Source organism: Chaetodon trifascialis, chromosome 17 (genome assembly GCF_039877785.1).
Source record: "Chaetodon trifascialis isolate fChaTrf1 chromosome 17, fChaTrf1.hap1, whole genome shotgun sequence".
In the NCBI taxonomy this organism is placed as follows: Eukaryota; Metazoa; Chordata; class Actinopteri; order Chaetodontiformes; family Chaetodontidae; genus Chaetodon; species Chaetodon trifascialis.
In genome coordinates, this window is record NC_092072.1 from 10,692,202 (window position 1) to 10,710,289 (window position 18,088).

The 18,088-nt window shown below is 42.4% G+C and overlaps 2 protein-coding genes across 2 annotated transcripts; one reads left to right on the plus strand and one right to left on the minus strand.

The window, feature by feature from the left end:
* Positions 1 to 647: 647 nt before the first annotated feature.
* rpl30 (ribosomal protein L30) lies at positions 648 to 3,804 on the plus strand. The gene is made up of 5 exons (XM_070984658.1): positions 648 to 730; positions 845 to 893; positions 1,450 to 1,595; positions 2,177 to 2,307; positions 3,704 to 3,804. Exons 2-5 carry the CDS (start codon positions 873 to 875, stop codon positions 3,754 to 3,756), a joined length of 351 nt encoding a protein of 116 aa, XP_070840759.1. The 5' UTR covers positions 648 to 730; positions 845 to 872; the 3' UTR covers positions 3,757 to 3,804.
* Positions 3,805 to 6,302: 2,498 nt separating this feature from the next.
* laptm4b (lysosomal protein transmembrane 4 beta) lies at positions 6,303 to 16,953 on the minus strand. Its single transcript, XM_070984635.1, has 7 exons — positions 16,682 to 16,953; positions 15,488 to 15,605; positions 14,212 to 14,285; positions 13,981 to 14,103; positions 13,506 to 13,604; positions 11,358 to 11,453; positions 6,303 to 8,573 (listed from the first exon to the last, which is right to left on the minus strand). Exons 1-7 carry the CDS (start codon positions 16,772 to 16,774, stop codon positions 8,499 to 8,501), a joined length of 678 nt encoding a protein of 225 aa, XP_070840736.1. The 5' UTR covers positions 16,775 to 16,953; the 3' UTR covers positions 6,303 to 8,498.
* Positions 16,954 to 18,088: the final 1,135 nt, after the last annotated feature.

Below are 18,088 nucleotides of genomic sequence, written 5' to 3' on the forward strand. Positions count from 1 at the left end.
TGAGATGTGGGCTATTTGTTGTGTACTGTAACTTAGGCTGTTCCTAGGAGGCTGGGACCAAAATACATTATTCAGTCAGCTGTCACCTCTTGGGGCGGGGAAAGTGAACCGGTAGCCAAACCAACAACAAGACCCACTGTCACTGTGCCTTTGAGCAAACACAGTAAGACTGTGTTAATTTACAGGAGAAGCGTAATGTCCAGTGGAAGTATGACAAAGTGTGTAGAGAATTACTGACCTGTTCAGTGTTAGAAGAAGAACAGGAATCCAAAGAGTAGCAATACCGCGCTATGAAAACTACTCCATTAAGTTGTAAAAGTCCTGGTTCCATAAAATCACTTACAAACGTACAAACAAATCAAGTACAATGGCCAATCATTAGCTTTAATCAATGTGTGGTCTGTGCATGTCGTGGGCTGTGGATCTGTCCTTTTCAGTTTTATTTTTGTGTTTGTTTGTTTGTTTTTGATTCTGTTAATGTTACTTGTTCGACGCATCTATTGACAAAATAACCTTACCTATCTATTTTGTGTTTCGTGGCATTAATGCTCACTGCAGACTGCTGTTGATCCGTTGTCATTTAGAAATATATATTGTACAAGTAGTCTGTTAAAGCGTCTGCAGCGGCTCATCTGCGCAGTACTCAACTGCGCAGGCCCACCGACAGATAGCAGCGCAATGCACCATGGGACTTCCTTTCTCTCCGAGGCCATATTGGAGTTAACTTACAGTAAGACGAGCTCCCAGTTTTCAGATAAAAATTCTGTGGGATTTGTTCTTTTTAACATATTGTTACTATTAGGACCTTAACGACAGTTTTCTCCTTCCCTCCTGTCGCCCACAGGTTGGCCGGTCCGGACTAAACCGCAAAAATGGTGGCCGCAAAGAAAACGGTGAGTGGCGCTGGCTCGGGCTGTAGTGCACGCGCTGCTCCAGGGCCAGGCTGCTACTTCACGTGGAGACGTGTTTCTGTCAGGGCCTGCTAGCTAGCACTATAGCTCTTCCACAGACGTATTATTTGCAACCAACATGTATAGTTTGGTGTTGAATTATCACAGCTGTAAGTAATTAATTAATGTGTTGGTTGTCCCTGGACACATATCGTCATCCATCCTTTTGACTTCGGCTAACGTTTGTAGCTCGAGGAGCGTTGCCGTGTAACACCGGCAGTATGGCTAATACTGGTTCGCTAAATCCAACGTCAACAAAATGTGAATAACGTGGCAATAATTTCTGACCGTGTACGATAGCAACATATTTGATCAGCAAAAGCTTGTGCCGTCTTGATAATGTTATATTTATTATTACCTCTGTGTTACTTCGGGTTTAGCGTCAGCACAACGATGAACAAGTGGCTGATTGTTCATCTAGTGCAATCAACTAACTAGTGGTTAGCTAGTAGCTTGACTGCTGTCACTAACGTTAGCTTGTATATCTCTGCATATTCAGAAAAAGTCCATGGAGTCCATCAACTCCCGACTCCAGCTGGTGATGAAGAGTGGAAAATACGTCCTGGGCTACAAACAGTCCCAGAAGATGATCCGCCAAGGGAAAGCCAAGCTGGTTATCCTGGCCAACAACTGCCCAGCTCTCAGGTATATGAAGATCATCGATTAGTTAATTAATTCCATACACTCAAGCACTTATGTTCAGTGTAAGTCGTTGAAAGCAAATCGTGTCATTGTTGGATTATGGGATTTGTCTGTAACAACAACTGAAAGACAGAAGAGCCTATATAGTTGTCAGATTTTTATTGGCATGGCAGCTGCTAAATGAATATGCCATCAACTACTGTTACAGGTCATCAAAGTGTGATACCAATAATAATGCGTTATCTGCAAAATTTCCAATATGTTTGTAAATTCGCATTCAGCTAGATTTCATGCTCTCCATTATAAAGATTTGGAAGATTACCAATGTTAATATTTTCTTTCTTTTCTCTATCTGTTTTACTGAGGCTCCTAGAGCTACTTGGTGAATGGCAGTTATTAAGTGAGTGTCAGGTTTAAAGTGCTAGATGTTCTTTCTTAGAGCTTCAGGGGTAGTGTGACCTGTTGGCATCTATTGAGGAATTCTTCTTCTTTCTTCCTTTTTTGTGTGTGTGCACCCCTCCTTGTCAAATTTACTGTATTTGTATCTGCTGTTGTTAATTATGATTTCCATTGCACTTTGTCAGGAAATCTGAGATTGAGTACTACGCCATGCTGGCCAAGACTGGTGTCCACCACTACAGTGGAAACAACATTGAGCTTGGCACAGCCTGCGGCAAATACTACAGGGTGTGCACACTGGCCATTATTGACCCTGGTGAGTACATATCTTTTGTATTGAACACCATCTGTCCTATAGTGCGGTTGATTCCTAAGCTTTTTCTCTACTGTCACAAATATTGAGCTTGTTCTTTGGCTAATTCATCATGGAGTGGACCAATACTAAAGTATTCGACTAATGGGATGTTTCTGACACAAGTCTGTGCCAAGCACTGTCTGGCAGCAAAACTGATGGGAGGATTCTAGCCTCAGGGGTCTGGTCCCAGTGACCCTATTTATTGGGCTCAGCAACAGCAACAAAAAGGCCCTCTAACACCAACAACGTTCTCAAACCAGCTCAGCTCTTCAGTGATTGCAATAGAATACGCATTACCATCCAATGCACCTGTTCACTTAGAAGTACATTGGCAATGTGTTACTGACACACCAACAATACTTCAACTCAAGATGGAGAAAAGTGTTGGAAATGTTAGAGAATTGGATTTTTTTTTTTTAACATTGTTGCTTCAAATCTGGTTCCATTTCCTGTACTTTTTCCTTTTGTTTGACAAACTGGAAGTAGAAGCTGGATTTGTGATGAAATGTAACCTGAGATATGAACATCCAGTCTTCAGTATCACTACTGGAGAGCACATAAAGTTTGTCAAAACAAAAATCTTTTTAAAATCATTTCAACACACAGTACCTAATTTCTGCCCCTAGAGGTCTCTCATTAAATCAATAACAAAAGACAGAGTTTGAAGGTGGTGTGGGATCATAGGAGTTCTTGTTTTCACTGTTAAACAACCACCATTGCTGATGAAAATCAATCATTCTCCATGAAGAGTTAACAATGCAAGCAGTCGTAAATAACAGTGGCTTGCTAGACTTTCTTCCTCACTCTGTCATGTCTCATATTGTGCTTCCCTGGAAGTTAAAGTAACTCGAGGGAGAAAGGTATATTTGCAGAATACACAACACACTCCTGGAGATCTTTTCCCACCTTGACTAGAGGGGATAATTGGGATATGACAGTAGTGACAGCAATATCATGCACCATAACCTTGGCATTTTTCTGGGTTTGAACATTGTTGCTTACATTTGGGATAATGCAAGAACACAACACAACAATAAGGCATATCATAGATATCATCCTTTTTAGGCTTTTTTTGTCTCAACTCTCTGCTAGTATACATGTCTTACACCCTGCCTCATGCTTTCCTCTGCGAATTTTTGCGCCTGCTGGACCTGCTCATCACAGTGGTCCAGTCAGGACTAGTGGTTCGCTAGATGGAAGCCACTCAGAGCGCTCCGTTGACCGGCCAGTGCTTTCTGGCCAGTTCATGAATGCTCTGGTGGTAACATTTACTCTCATCATTAGTCACTCTGTAAATGTATGTATAATTTTAAAAATGTTGATCGGGCTGACTTTTTTTTTTTGTTTTCTTCTGCAGGTGATTCTGACATCATCAGGAGCATGCCAGATCAGCAGCAGCCACCTCAGTAGAACTGTTCCCCCAGCTCATTGTTATAAATAAAATTGCTGTTAACAGTACACGCTGCCGTCCTGTAATGTCTGAACAGTATAACCTGCATCTACAGACAGTCTGTTATTCCTGCATGTGTCCAGCAGAGACCACCAGCATGCTCTTTGGTTTTCTCAGATGAGCACCGTCAAGGTCTGTTCGAGGGATTTCCTAGTGTCTCAGCAGAGCTGTGTACAGTACGACACAGTCAGCACAGAAATCATTCTGGAAAACCACAGTTGATCTTTCTTTAGAGGCTTGTGTAACAAAGAATGACAGCATCTGTTTCTGTGCAAATGACGATATGCCCAACTGACTGCTTATCGGCGCGTTGATGTTAAAATTACGCAACTGATCTTTGAGAATGTGTTTTTTTTCCTCACTTACATAAACCTTGGGGATGACCGTCTGCTGTATTAGCTGCAGCCTGTTAACTGTAATTGAGTAAGGACGCGCTCCTTTCAGGGGTATTAAAGGCTTTAGAGGGTGATAGCTGGCCCTCTCACACATTGTATGAATGTCCTCTGACTTGGGTGTGTGTGAATATACTGCTCAACACTAAAGTGGCTCACTGGTTCACCAACCACACAGTTCATTTTTCAAAAAAATCCTATGTTAAAGGGGTGTGTTGTAAAATTCTTATGCAGCTCTGGAGAAAGTGACAAAATAACCTGAATGATGTCATTGGTATTTACAGTGTGGCCTTGCAAACAGAAATTCTCTTATTTTTGTGTGCAGACTCACAGTAAGGGTTAAAAAATTCAGGCTGTTTTGACCTCTGCTACTTCAGTTTCAAGCATCCATATTTAATTTGTCTCTTGCTAGACCCCCAACTTCATGTCAGTCTAGTTCTAAACCCACTGAAAGGTGAGAATCATGAACTGGCAAAATCTGATATTTTATTGTAATTTAATCCCACAGGAGTCAAGATCAGATGTCTGTTTTTTTTTTTTTTTTGTGGCCGAGGTTTGAAACTGGCCTTCCAGCCGGGCTGGCGCATCCACCCAGAGACAGATATAAGCCACCCATCATCCATCGAGTAGTTTGGCCCAGTTTTTCCACTCACTGCCTCCCTAAGCTGTTTTCTTGATTCCCAATTAAATCGAATGAAATCATCCCAGATGATCTGCATCACGTGCAGCGGATGCCAAGCACTGAATGAGGACAATATCCACAGAGGTTGCAGAATAAGAGTTGAACTAACAAGTGTGAGCATCTGCACCACAACTATAACTTAAAGCTTGTTGGGGGTAATACAGCATCCTCCAGCACTTCACATTGTTGGCCTGCTCTTAGGGTTATTTCTTTTTGTCACATTTTAGTGGATCTCAGATGAAATTGCTGAGTGACTCATCTTTTGAGTTTCAATAGGCCATGTTGGTCACCACTGGAACATCATACTGGAGAAGTTGAACGCCATCCAGGTCACACAAAGTCTCCTCACAGATTTTGCTAAACCACCCTTTGGCTCTCACGTCTCTTTTTGAAGCGGATGTTATTGAACAAACCTTTATCTGCATCCAACAAGCATTTCAGCAAGAAAACAGACAGAATGTGACCCACTTGTTTGTTTGTTTTTTATCCGCCTACCCCGTCCCAGTGGGAGAAAGTAGGTGAGCGTGTCTGTCTGGTAGCCGACTGTCAGACCTGAGGTAATGCCAGCCTTCATCCTGATGCAGGCGGGTAAATCCTTGCTGATCTGCAAGCATGTTCGTCTCCACTGAGGGATGCAGAATTTGAGGGCAGCTGGAGACCCTTTTGATTCTTTAAGGGAATATATTCTGCTCAGATCTGATGATGAATCAGTGGCTGGTTATATGTGCAGGGAAAGCGTACAGTTTGGAATGCACATGACGACTTATCACCTCTCTTGAGTAAGAGAATGTGATTAATGTAAAACAAAGGAAGTTAGCAGTTAGATGCTGATTTAGGGTGAATTTCTTGGCACTGAATGAGTCCAGTCAGCCCTCGGCAAGCCACTGCGCTCAATTTCAGCCTATGATGCATTCAGTTTTTGTTGACTTTGTTTTCCCAAGATGCCAATTCTGCTATCACAAGACACAGACGCTCTGTAATTTGAATAAGATGTTAGCTTCAGTCAGCTCTGATAACCACGTAACTCCTTATGGGACAGTTCCACTATATATCAGGTTTAAATACACACTAACAAACAACAGCTCCATGCTTCCAAATAAACCTTTTTCCAGTGGAAAAGCATGGGTGTAAATGTTTAGAAAACGTTTTCCTTGAGCTTGCTTATATGTTGATTAGTTCATTTTAATTGTGTCATCATTTCACTTTAAAAACAGTCACTTATAACATTAATGTAGTTCAATACTCTTTAAAATACTTTGGTTTTATCCCGATAAAGGGCTTTTTTTTTCATCCAACATTTTCCCCAAGTAGCTGGTTAATTTAGATGAGACTTGACTTCACAAATACTTTTATTTCTTTTGATGATGATAAAAAAACCCTCAAGAACAAAAAGCCATTGCACTTGAGAAATAAATCCAGCAGCAGCCACTGATTGATTTAACCTTTTATTATTCAGAACAAAAGACATGAGCTCATGCAGATCCAACAAGAGGATGTGTGTGATTGGAAAGTGATGGAGAACAGTCTTCAAGTGATTCTAATAAAATGAGCAACAATCAGCCATCCACTGGTCCAGATACTGTGCAGGACTTCTTTCGTCTAAACCCTGAAAAACTTCCCCTTCGATCACATTACAATCTGTTGGCCTTTCAGTCACATCACACTATGCAAACGCTGAATTGTTCGTGTCATGTTTCAGAAGCTAGAGTTGTCCAGAAGAGGGTGGCTGCTCATGTTAGAACTGCTCCGTTCCAGACTAACGTGGTGAAGATGAACAGAACATAAACACATCAGGTCTGAGTGAGCTCGCGCTGACTTTAAAGTGCAATTTCATTTTCAGCTTTGTTGGATTTGCAAAAGCGGTGTTCATAATTCACACAGGGACAATAATGAACGGGCTGACAAATGGCTACATTATCAACTACTGTATTAGTATCAAATGGAATACTACATGGGGCATGTATTTCCAGGTCTAACAATTTGTTGAATGCATTGTTGCATAGTCTGAATGACAAAAATGTTTTAAGGTTTTTCTGTTGATAGCAAATACTACTGAGGGATTATTGGAAAAAAAAAATGGGATTAGGTATATCTAACATCATTTGTTCCATTATTGTGTCTCAACTTACTGCCTGAACAGGCAAAAGACAAGCATCTAGCTCATATTCTGTATATTGATTTTGTGCTACTATGCTAAGCTAAATCAATGCGTTAGACTCCCATCCGTCATTCACTTCATAAAGGTCACCAGCACAGGAAATATCGCATCATGATATCACTGCATGTGCAAAAGAAATGTTACTACATATAAAGGACTTAGGAATTACATCATAGCACTCAGGCAAACACACACACTCGCACACATACGGTCTCTGCATGTACAGCAGCATGTCACGCTGTCTTTATAGGAAAATGCCCTCAGTCCAGCTAAGTTAGCTCAACTAAAAAGATCAGATTATACACCATGATCCATGTAAGAAAAAAAAAAAACAGAAAACACAGACGATGCCGTTGCAGCTGCAACGTGACGGGGAGACAAAACAGACGTCTTCACTGGAACATCTTCACACACTAATGTCTACACATTTTAGATTTTACACTGTGTGTTTTGCCTTTCTGGATGTGAAAATGCAGTGTGAGAATGTGTAAAACGTGTATGTTTGTGAAAAGTGCTTCGCTGGATGAGTACATTAATGCCAGTCGTTCTCAACGGTTGAGTTCTCGGAGCAGACGGGAAACGGACAGGAAGGCAAACTGGAATATTGTGACAGGAATCAACGGGCGAACAAGGTTTTCACTGGCAGTCAGTGGATTACAGGTTCACAGACGACGTGTTACATGGATACAAAAGGAAGACGAAGTTGTTATTGGTCAAGGAACCTTTTTCAGTACGCTCTCCTGCAGGACAAGCTACATCAGCCCACAGATGATATTTTATCACAACAGGCCAGCCTCTCACTACTCACTTCATTTTCTCTCAGTTTTCACTGTTATACAAAAAAGTCATACAAAAATACCTTGACATTACATTCAATGAAGGAATTTGTCAATTTTCTGAAAAAAAGTGCTCTTGCATAACTGATCATGTATGTCGCTTTCCTTCTCACTCTCTCTGTCGCTATCTCTCTTCAGGTAGTTTGTTTCTAGACAAAGACCACGAGGGAGATTCACAGTATTGGGGGTTAACAGTTGGTGGCCAGACCGATGCACGTTTCACTCAAAGAAAAGTGCAAATTAAGTTGGGGCAGAGTGTTCAGGGCGTGCAAGAGTTTAGACGCTGCCAGGGGACAGCAGCTGCCAATGGGGAGGTTTGGAGGTGGAGGGTGGGAGTGGATGAAGTTGCTGCCACACTGTCCTTGGAGGAGGACAGAGGAGACGAGAGGGGAGGAAAATACGTCATAACAACCACGGGTGGTGTTTGGGGGAAAGAGTTGATGGCAATACTGGCTCAGGGTCAGCCTAATCTAATCTAAAGTTGGCAGGAATCCAAGCTGAAACCAGCCTCTAAGACACTGTTTGGTCTCGTTTTTCAACATGTTCCAGCCAGCGTCGGGGTCCTACTGTTGCAGGGAGATGTGGTAGGTGTTGGGGGATGTTTGGGTGCAGGATCCAGCAGTGAGGGTGTCTTTCACGCCTCCATATACTGGGGAGGGGGCTCCTTCGGCGGTATGGCGATGGCCTCCTCGTACGGTGGCAGCAGAACCTGAAATGTAGAGGAGAACCAAAAGGCTGTTCAGTGGTGACACTTTAAACTGTACTTAACCTCAGACAAATATCGCAGACACTACTGGGTTATTTTCCTGACTTCAGAGCCCACTGTAGGGCAGCCCCTCTTTTAGGTACGAGCTCCTCATTCTGTCTTGGCTGGTTGGAATCCGTCTCCTATTTGGAATTAGCCCCTTCCCGAAAACAAAGTACATTATAGAGTAAATAGGAAGTGGTTTCAAACACGGCATCTAACTGTTGCAGGTTTCCTCTTCATCCTTCATTCTCTTTATTCCATCCCTACAGAAGGCATTACTGGCTGCGAGGATAACGTCCACACACACATGCCTGTGCCTTAAAGGCCAGATTGCCTTCTCTCCATCAGAGGTCTTTCTCTCTAAATGGTGTTATAAAACCAGCACTGATGCTAATTCAGTACGGGAGAGAGAGAGAGAGGGAGAGAGAGAGAAAGAGAGAGGAGAGAGAGAGAGAATATGCTCCGAGGGGATGGAATTGTGAAACAGCCAGGGAGGCCCGGCGAACACATCACAGGGAGGATTTGAAATGAAGCGGACACGCAGACAATTATGTAACGTGTCCAGAAGAAGAGAGGAGGACGGACAGAGATATATGGAGGGAGGAGGAGGGGGGAGGAGGGGGGAGGAGGGGGGAGGAGAGAGAGAGCGCCGACCCTTGCGCATTTTAATGGCATTTATATAAAAGCACGGCAGATAAGCAGCTGGGTACTTGATGTTCGAGGCAGTAAAAAGCCATTTAGACACACTGCCGGCTTTCTAATGGTAAAAATAGATGGAAGTCTCTATCCATTGAGCTGTGTGTGTGGAGAGAGGGAATCCACTGATAAAAACATGTCGTCACTGTTCAGACTTTTAACCTGAGATAACCATGTGACTCAGATATTTGCTGCATATAAATACTATTTGTTCCCTGATACTTCTCTCATTGAAATTCAAACAGCTTGTGCTGTGGCCTTCACATCGACCTAGTTGCCTTAGTTGTTTGCTTCATTTTGTGCATTCTGGGTTTCCTCGTTGATTCAAATAAAGATTTGATTTTACAGTATACACTTATCAATTTTTGGTTTCCATTGGCTTAATGATTCATACAGGGTCAATACTTTATACCACACACACACTGTGGTGCTGTGCAAACCTACTATAGCAACAAATCGTACTGTTGTTCCTGGTGTCTTCAGGGGATTTTTTTGGAGATAACAAGGTACAGAATATAATAGATATAAGTGTTTTTGAAACTCAGTATTTTCGTACCAGTTGTATTCAGTGTTTTCTCCCTATTTCCCCTTTATCCTATCTGTACATGACAAAACTGATGGGCATGTATCCAGTATTTGCTGAACGGCCATCTGATACACAACACGGTATCAGACCCTTCTGGATTAGCTGCCGGTTTCATAAGGTGAAAAATGTCGGCAGTGTGAACCAGGGCGTCGACAACAACAAGGACAAAGTGACAGGCAGCTGAAGATGTGCGCATTGAGACGACAGCGGGCGTGAGACAGATTAATGTCTTATGTATCAGGATGGAGGATTACAGACAGACAAATGGAAAGCGTGACTATGCTAAAGCCTCTCAGAAACCCCATGAGTCAACACTGAGGAGGACAAGTGGGACTGACGGCACAGCCAGCCAATCACACCTCTGAATGACCTACGCAGCACCTACTGTACTGCTACCCACAGCACCAATGTCACTTCATGGACTGTCAGCCAATAAAGACATAAACTGCCTGGTGACAGCACTGAGGATCAGGACCCTGGACATTTTTCACTACGATGCGTATGCTATTCTACCGGTGTCTATAATATACAGCCAACTATTAGGAGGAAAAATGAGGGTTTATTACTATCACGGTCTTCACAGTTCTGTTCTACTGGTAGTTTGCAATACAACTCCTAATATGTGTAGGATTTTAAAATCATTCACCAATGAACTTAACACATCTTAACATGAAGCAGATCCTAACGTTACTAACTGCAGGTTCTCGTTTCTCAGTAGTGTGCCATTTCTAATCTGGCCACAGCTAATCAAGGGTTAAAATACTACACATAGCATCTCCACCTGTATGTATATGCAGGGCTGTGACATGACTGCTATTCTATTTACACCATACGTTACAGTGACTTTAAAGCAGGACCTCATTAACCAAACCTCTTGGAAATGTGAAATGACTTGATAACCCCAACATATAGAAGCAGAGGATAAAATACTTTGAGAAAATTCAACAGAAAATCATTCCCACTTCCTGCGTTACACGGATTCATTTAACTTCACACGTCTGAGGTTGAGGTTAATGAGGTTTTTGGAGAATTTTACACGTTCTAGTTTGAAAAATGAAATACCTGTTTATTTTGTCAGGCTCTAAATTGCTGCTCTAAGTGAAATTCAAGCTATATAATGATAATCATGTACTTTCCAAGCAATACCTATAATTCTTACCTTGTACATTTAGAGGTATCAACTCACTGAACTGCAATAACATAAAACAATTAATATAATCTATACTTTACTACAGCTCAATAAAGCCTGACAGACGTTGAACCGGGCATTTCATACTCAAGTTAGTGTGCTTAGCATAGTGATGAAAGCAACCTTTCAAAGCCTTTATCGGTATTATCTTGACCTTATATAATGAAAGCTTATACGCAAAACTGTTTTCAAAAAATATGCTGCTGAAATGCATTTGGGGGGGGTTCAGGATGTCCTTGAGGTGAGGGGCTAGAGAGTGGATGTGAGAACTCACCGTGGTGTCGTTGGTGGTGACATAAACCAGGACCTCCGTGGTGCCCCTGCCGCTCACATATCTGTAGCAGTTCCACACGCAGCCAATCAGGTAGGCCTGTCCCCAGAAGGTGAAAGCAAAGAACACACACAATGACCTTTAGCAGCAACGTCTCCACTTTTCATTATTACTGATGCTGCATGCTATAATCTCATTCATTCATCAAGGTTAGGGATGATGACGGCAGCGACACATCATATCACTACTCGATAGACATGTCAGCTACCCGTGCAGTGAGACAGGTGGGGATACACGGCAGCGCTACTAAGCTTGAAAGATACTTTAATGTGTGGACATTTAACAGTGCCGCCCTTCTTTGTCTTCCAAAGACATTTTAGCCAAGGCCACTCACCAGGCATCTCTAGCCCTCAGCAAGGCTACGGTAGCATTGGGGTTTAGGTTTGTCTGACTTGGCAGAGGAACAGGAGGTTCATTGTGTATATGTGTGAGTAGCCTGCTGAGTCGGTTCTTCTGCCAGCACTAAGTGCAACCGACCGACCAGGAAACCAGGCTGCCTGCTAGCCAATCACTTTACCATCTGCTGAGTTGACCTCCTTGCTGGGATGCTGAATCTGAACTGAGCTATGCACCACAGTATTTTTTTTTTTTTATCTTTTTAAAATGTATTAGCTTACCAATTGTCCATTCTCCAGTGTTTGTTTGTTCTGTCCTTGACTTCAAAATACCCAGTTTGTTCGTTGGGAAAAGAACATTTTGAATCACAATAGTAATGTGATGTGCTCACAATAAGCATTGCTACAAAATCTGACTTTTACCATCATGCCTAAATACTTGCTATGCCACTGTCTCCAGCTCTTTATTCATCCAACCATCTGTCCGTCTACAGCTCTTATCTGCAATCTCCCTCTCTCTTCTCTCTCCAGCTCTCCTTCTTCCTGTCTGTCTGTATCAGTCTTTTATGCCAAGTGCCAAGTGGAGGATATTGGCTTCAGCAGGAGCTTTACCAGGTGTTGCCTCTGTGCTGACAGCGTCCTTGAGCTTTTAGATGTGGCCCTTTTCCAGGAAACTATCTACTCAACTATCATAGTAGCCAATGTACAGTACCAGTCAAAAGTTTGGATGCATCTTCAGAATGCTGCCATGTTGGTTAAGTGTGCCTTGAAGTCTGAATAAATAGACAACAGTGTTGCCAGGAAAGCACTCTGACACCATCACACCTTCATGCTTCATGCTTCATGGAGGGAAACATCACATGCAGATACCATCCGGTTACTTGAAGAAAAATCTCAATTTTGGACTCAAAAAGTACAAAAAAAACAAAAAAACAAAACCCACTGGATAAGAAGGTGTGTCCAAACTTTTGACTGGTACAGTTCACTGTTTGTGCCACCCCTCAAATAAAATGGGGTTCTATTAATATTGCTTTGAAAATTGAAGAAGATTATATTTACATTTTGAGCAAGCACACACTTATAGTTGATGCTGAAACCTAAAGCAATAACCAGTTCAATGCCCCATTTATTTTGTCCAACACGGCTCTCTGCCTGAGACATGACATTTGTAACTCTTCTCTCTGTAAGCCCAGCAGTGGATCTTCCAGTGGCTGCTTCCTATCATAAAACCCCAGCTCTGGCTCTGGATATCTGCCAAGAACATTACCAATCTGAGCTTAGAGGAGAAACAACTTGATTTGATTGTACAGATGACTGCAACTTCGTGTCCCATCTCGTCCCAGAGCCCCAGAGCATCGCTGCGCCTGGAGAATCATCCATGCATTAACAGGAAATTAACTTGACAGGAGTCGGTTTCCTGTTGCCCCTGACCCGCTGCTCTCTGACTGTGTGATAATCTCATGAAGAACATTGATAATGTTCACACTGGCAGATTCATTATACAAGCCATATGGTTCCCATTGTGCGGGATGTGCACAGTGTGAGACTTAATAGCCTGAATCACATTACGACATCTATAAAATGGAAGTCCTGCGGGGAACAATTGTTCAGTGAGTGTGTGTAATCTGTAGTAACGTGTTGCATATATCCTTATATTTTAGAAGCATACCCGCTTCTGCACATCTATACAGTTTAAAACATCATTTAAATGGATGATGGGAGAATCTGCAGTGATACGAGGACTCGGCGGCCTTACCTTGAAGGAGAGGATGCAGCCAATGAAGAGGAGGACTGCAAAAACTAGGCACATGTTGTTGGTGGACATGATGTCCTCTTTGTAAGGGAAAGTCCCCGGCTGGAAGGGAAGGAGAAAGAGAGTGGAACAAAAATCAATGGAGAGAAACAGAAGGCTGAAAGTAAGAAAGTGTCCTTTTACAAATATGCATCTGACAAAACTTGACCTTTAAGCCCTAAATAACCAAGGAATCTAAAATGGACACCATACATAACTAAGACCTGTGTTATGTCTGGGTGACCTGTTTTAACTGAATGCCTCTTCTTCAGCAGTGTTACTCAACAGACGACGCACTAAACCCTGACTCTGCCTTGTTGTTAAAAGCAGTGAACTATTCCTTGATTTCAAATGTTTTGTAGCTTTTGTCAACATTTCAAGAATAAAAGGAAGTCTGCAGTTAAAAATTAGAAAGTGTTTGGATTGGAGGGTTTCTCACCAGCTGCTGGAGGTAGTCCTGCACCGTGTTGGGATAAACCACCACACTAATGGCTACCAGTGTGTTAAGGGCAAAGTCAAAGATTTGGTAGCAGAAGAATGGAATGATCCAAGCTGCGTGTTGCTATGTGGGAGAAGAGTGAGAACGGATGAAGACACTCACAAGAAAGGCAGGTTATTTGTACAGTACACATGTCTGTTTGGATCTCATTTGCATTGTCTGTTTATTTACCTTATAAGCACCATATGTCGCCATGCCACATATTAGGATCATGAGTAGGGATATTGCAGTGGCTATGCAGATATCTGCCCGAAGAAAACACAAACAAACACAACAATGTGAGAACAGATAATCTAGATTACCAGAGAAGGACAGCAGTAAACACGTAATTTCACTGGAACTCTTGAATACGTAATCCAAAAGTCTTTATGAGGACATGGATTTTTACAAAACAAAGCACCTTAACCAACCTTACTATTTTTAGCACCCAATCTGCCCTGGACCAAACATGATCAGCATGTGGGTAATTGTTATGCAAGAGGCGCTAAATCTGACTAAACATAACACTCCTCTCGCCTTCACATTACAGCCGTGAAATGTGCCTGATGAGACATTTGTCAGCGTCACTGTAGTGCAGTAACTCAAAGGGATCCACTGACATCAAGTTAAGACAGTTGTATCTGCATATGTGCTGTTGGGTAAAAGGGATCCCAGATCACTACACAGTATTGACAGTTATTGAATTTGGTATTCAGAAACAGGACTGGCTGTGAAACAGTGGATACTCTTACATACACATACTATATATAAACAATACATGCATGCAAACAATGCACGCATAAATGCAATCCCTCACCCCACACACACATCTGCATGCGTCGTCCACACATCTGAGTGTTAATCTCATGATTTCTCTGCATATGATATGGTCGGTGCTATTGACATCTGCCTGTTACAAAACCACGACACCAGCTTGTCTCCGTCTTTTTCCAACGTTTCACAATCTGTGACTGGTGCCGCAACAACGCTATACGAGGGGGAGTCAGTCAAGATGGCCGTTCTAATCCGATGGAGAATTAGAGCAGTCGTTTTTAATCAGAGTAGCCAGTGACAGAGTCTGTGGTGCTCCGGAGGCGACTGTGATGATGATATCTGCTGGAGGGGGAAGCACTGAAAATACACATGCACACTGATTTGTTCTCTCTGGAGCTGAGCCTACTCAGCTATGTGCTGTGCTGAGAGCAGCATTCTGGGAAAAGAAGTGGCGGGCAGAAAGGAGAGGGGATTTTAGAGCTGCAGGAACTCATGGGAGTATACGGACATGCTGCTGGCGCTCAGCTTCAATGTCATCTATCCATTATTTCTATCTTCCCTGTTAAACTCTGATATTGACTCATCTTGAACTCACAGTTTTCATGTAGAATAACAGGCAAGGCATCATTGACGACATATAATCCAAAACATACTGAGTCAGATATGGAACAATCAGGGGATTAGTTGCACTCACTTGCATCGTCCATGACATCAATGTCGGTTCCCAGCTCAGAGCTGGTAAGGTGGTAGCGGTATTGAACTGGGTCATTGAGAGCTGACAACAAGATGAGTAGAACCACTGCATTGATGAGCTGTGGGGAAAATGAAGATTAACATTTGTATTAGATTTCACAGTGGAGCCTTTCCATTTTTATGTTATTGTTTAACCCTCAGTACAAACTCCCCGGATGGATCAGGGCTTTTTCTTGGCGTGGGATAAAAGTAATCAAATGGAAAACTAGCTAAAAGAAAGTGAGTGTAATGAAGCTGCAGGAAATGATTACCTTTCAAAATAATCCTCTATTAAAAATAGATCCCAAGGCATCATCTTTAAATTGCTTGTTTTGTCTAACAGTCTAAAAACCAAAAACATTTAAGTCACCAAAATATAAGATGAAGAAAAGCATCACATCCTCGCGTTTGAGACGCCGGAAGTGACTTTCCAAAATGATTATCAATTGCTTGACCGATTGTTTCAGCACAGGTCCAGCATGATTAGAAGAAAATGGCCTCATGACTCCTGTTTTTCACCTCCTGTCCAAACATCTCCTGGAATTAAAAAAAACCGGTTGCTTTTTCTGGCCTTGTCGACATAACCCTGATCAGTCGTAGGGTCGAATATAGACGGGACGAGCGTTTACTAAAGGTCAGGGATTTACAGGCTTACTGGACTATGTTTAAAACTTTAGGCTATCCCGTGGATAAAAACAGAAGCAAACTGCACAGAAATAGTAACGTCACAAATGTAGGACATATTAAAACTGATGGTGTCCTCAGGTTATCACTTCAGCTCAATACAAAGAGTAACGTTAGCTTACATGAAAAATCCACCAACGGCTACAAACTCAGCATTTTTTTTTGTGTGTGTGTTATATGCTTATATTTGATAAAAATGTATTTTTATAACCAAGTAACGAGTCTTAAACAAAAACGGTGGTGGTGAATTGGCTAATACAGAAGTTTAAATTTGCTAAATTACACTAAAAACCGAGGACATCCTCAAAACGGCACGAATGAGTGTGGAAAAACAAATGAAAAACAACAGCGAGCTAACTTAGCCGCTGCTCCACAAACTCAACGGCGCTTGGTATTTATCACCTACTATTTCATATATTTAGCCATATTTTGGACATTTTGGGCCTGACATCGAATGTAAAATCTCACTTACCATATACCATATTCCCAGAATGATGGTGCCCGTTCGTACATGGCAGCAAAGGCAGCAGCTCGTCGAGTACCACCGGTCCCACGGCGAAATCATTCTTTCTCCTGGTGTGTGTTTCAAGCTATTTCATGAATGCTGCCGAGAATTAATTATTCAAGTCTACCGAGTCCCAAAAATAAGGTGGAATTAGTTTGCGTCCCCGCTGCTAGGACCGCCACATCCAGCGTCCGTTTGAAGCGATGTTCGCCCGTTTCCGCAAGTGGACTCCTGGCAAACAGAGAGCCGTTAATCTGGCTCATCCCGGAGTCACGTGACCAGGGCAGGATTCTGACCGAGATCCGCATCCGAGGGAGGGATGCAGACCTGCTTTGGAGTAATCACCCCAAATGTTTCAGAGCCGAGCCTTCAGCAGGGCCAGGGCACCTAAAATCTTTGTTTTAGTGACAGTTTCAGTTTGGGAAAAACTGAATGATTAACTGGTTTGATGGAGTAATTGCACACAGCTCACGTGGATAACTTAAATATATGAGCTGTATATATAAATGTATACTTTAATTATTAGTAGAAGACTTTTTCTATTTGTCCAGAACAGCGGTTCCCAACCTCGGGGTCAAGACCGGGGTAACCCAGAACAAAACTCGTCTGTCACAATGTACTGAAATGAATAAAAAGATGGATGTCCGTCATAATATTGCACATAAATTCCCTGAACACCCTCATTGAATCTCTCATTGAGAGAGAGAGAGAGAGAGAGAGAGAGAGAGAGAGAGAGAGAGAGAGAGAGTGAAAGAGAGAGAGAGAGAGAGAGAGAGTGAGAGTGTGTGTGTGTGTGTGTGTGTGCGTGTGCGCGCAATGGCTATATTCTGTTAAGGATATGGGATAGTGTGATTTTTGTCATATTTTGATGTGGGTACATTCATATGTTGGAAAAGTTTCATTAGAATTTATGGAAATGGAAGGAAATACTGAGAGTCCGGATACGTCCACCGCCCAGGAGCTCTAAAAATCTTAAAATCAAGCAATCTGAGAGGGTAAAATCCCTTTCTGAAGTGCTCACAGCTTGCATCCAGGGATCACTCCATATGTTAACAGTCACAAACAAAACTGTCATTGCCTGACTGTTTTTTTGGGATGTTTTCAGTGATTAAACTGAAAGCTTAATGTCCCTGTGGACTTAAACACAGCACTTAACATGTTAAAGACTTTGTCAGTGGAAGGAGTCACCTGTCTGCAGTGCAGTGCCGGATTATGAGCCGATAGAGGGGAACTTCCCTGGGGCTTCAGAGCTCCAGGGGCCCCCAAAAGCTCCAGCGTCACAATGTGGCAATTTGATTTGTAGTAATCAGATCGAGTGTAATTTTGTTCTCTTTGGGAATATGCTCTACTGATGCACAATTTCCATTAACGTGA

Bases quoted from the DNA above. Each gene is read 5' to 3' on its own strand.
- rpl30 (XM_070984658.1), top strand. From the start codon at position 873: ATGGTGGCCGCAAAGAAAACG. The intron at 1,596-2,176 runs GTATATGAAGAT...GCACTTTGTCAG, and splicing joins AACAACTGCCCAGCTCTCAG to GAAATCTGAGATTGAGTACT. The intron at 2,308-3,703 runs GTGAGTACATAT...TTTCTTCTGCAG, and splicing joins ACTGGCCATTATTGACCCTG to GTGATTCTGACATCATCAGG.
- laptm4b (XM_070984635.1), bottom strand. From the start codon at position 16,774: ATGATTTCGCCGTGGGACCGGTGGTACTCGACGAGCTGCTGCCTTTGC. The intron at 14,286-15,487 runs GTGAGTGCAACT...TTCTTCGGGCAG, and splicing joins TGATGTCATGGACGATGCAA to ATATCTGCATAGCCACTGCA. The intron at 11,454-13,505 runs GTAAGGCCGCCG...TTCTGGGGACAG, and splicing joins GCTGCATCCTCTCCTTCAAG to GCCTACCTGATTGGCTGCGT.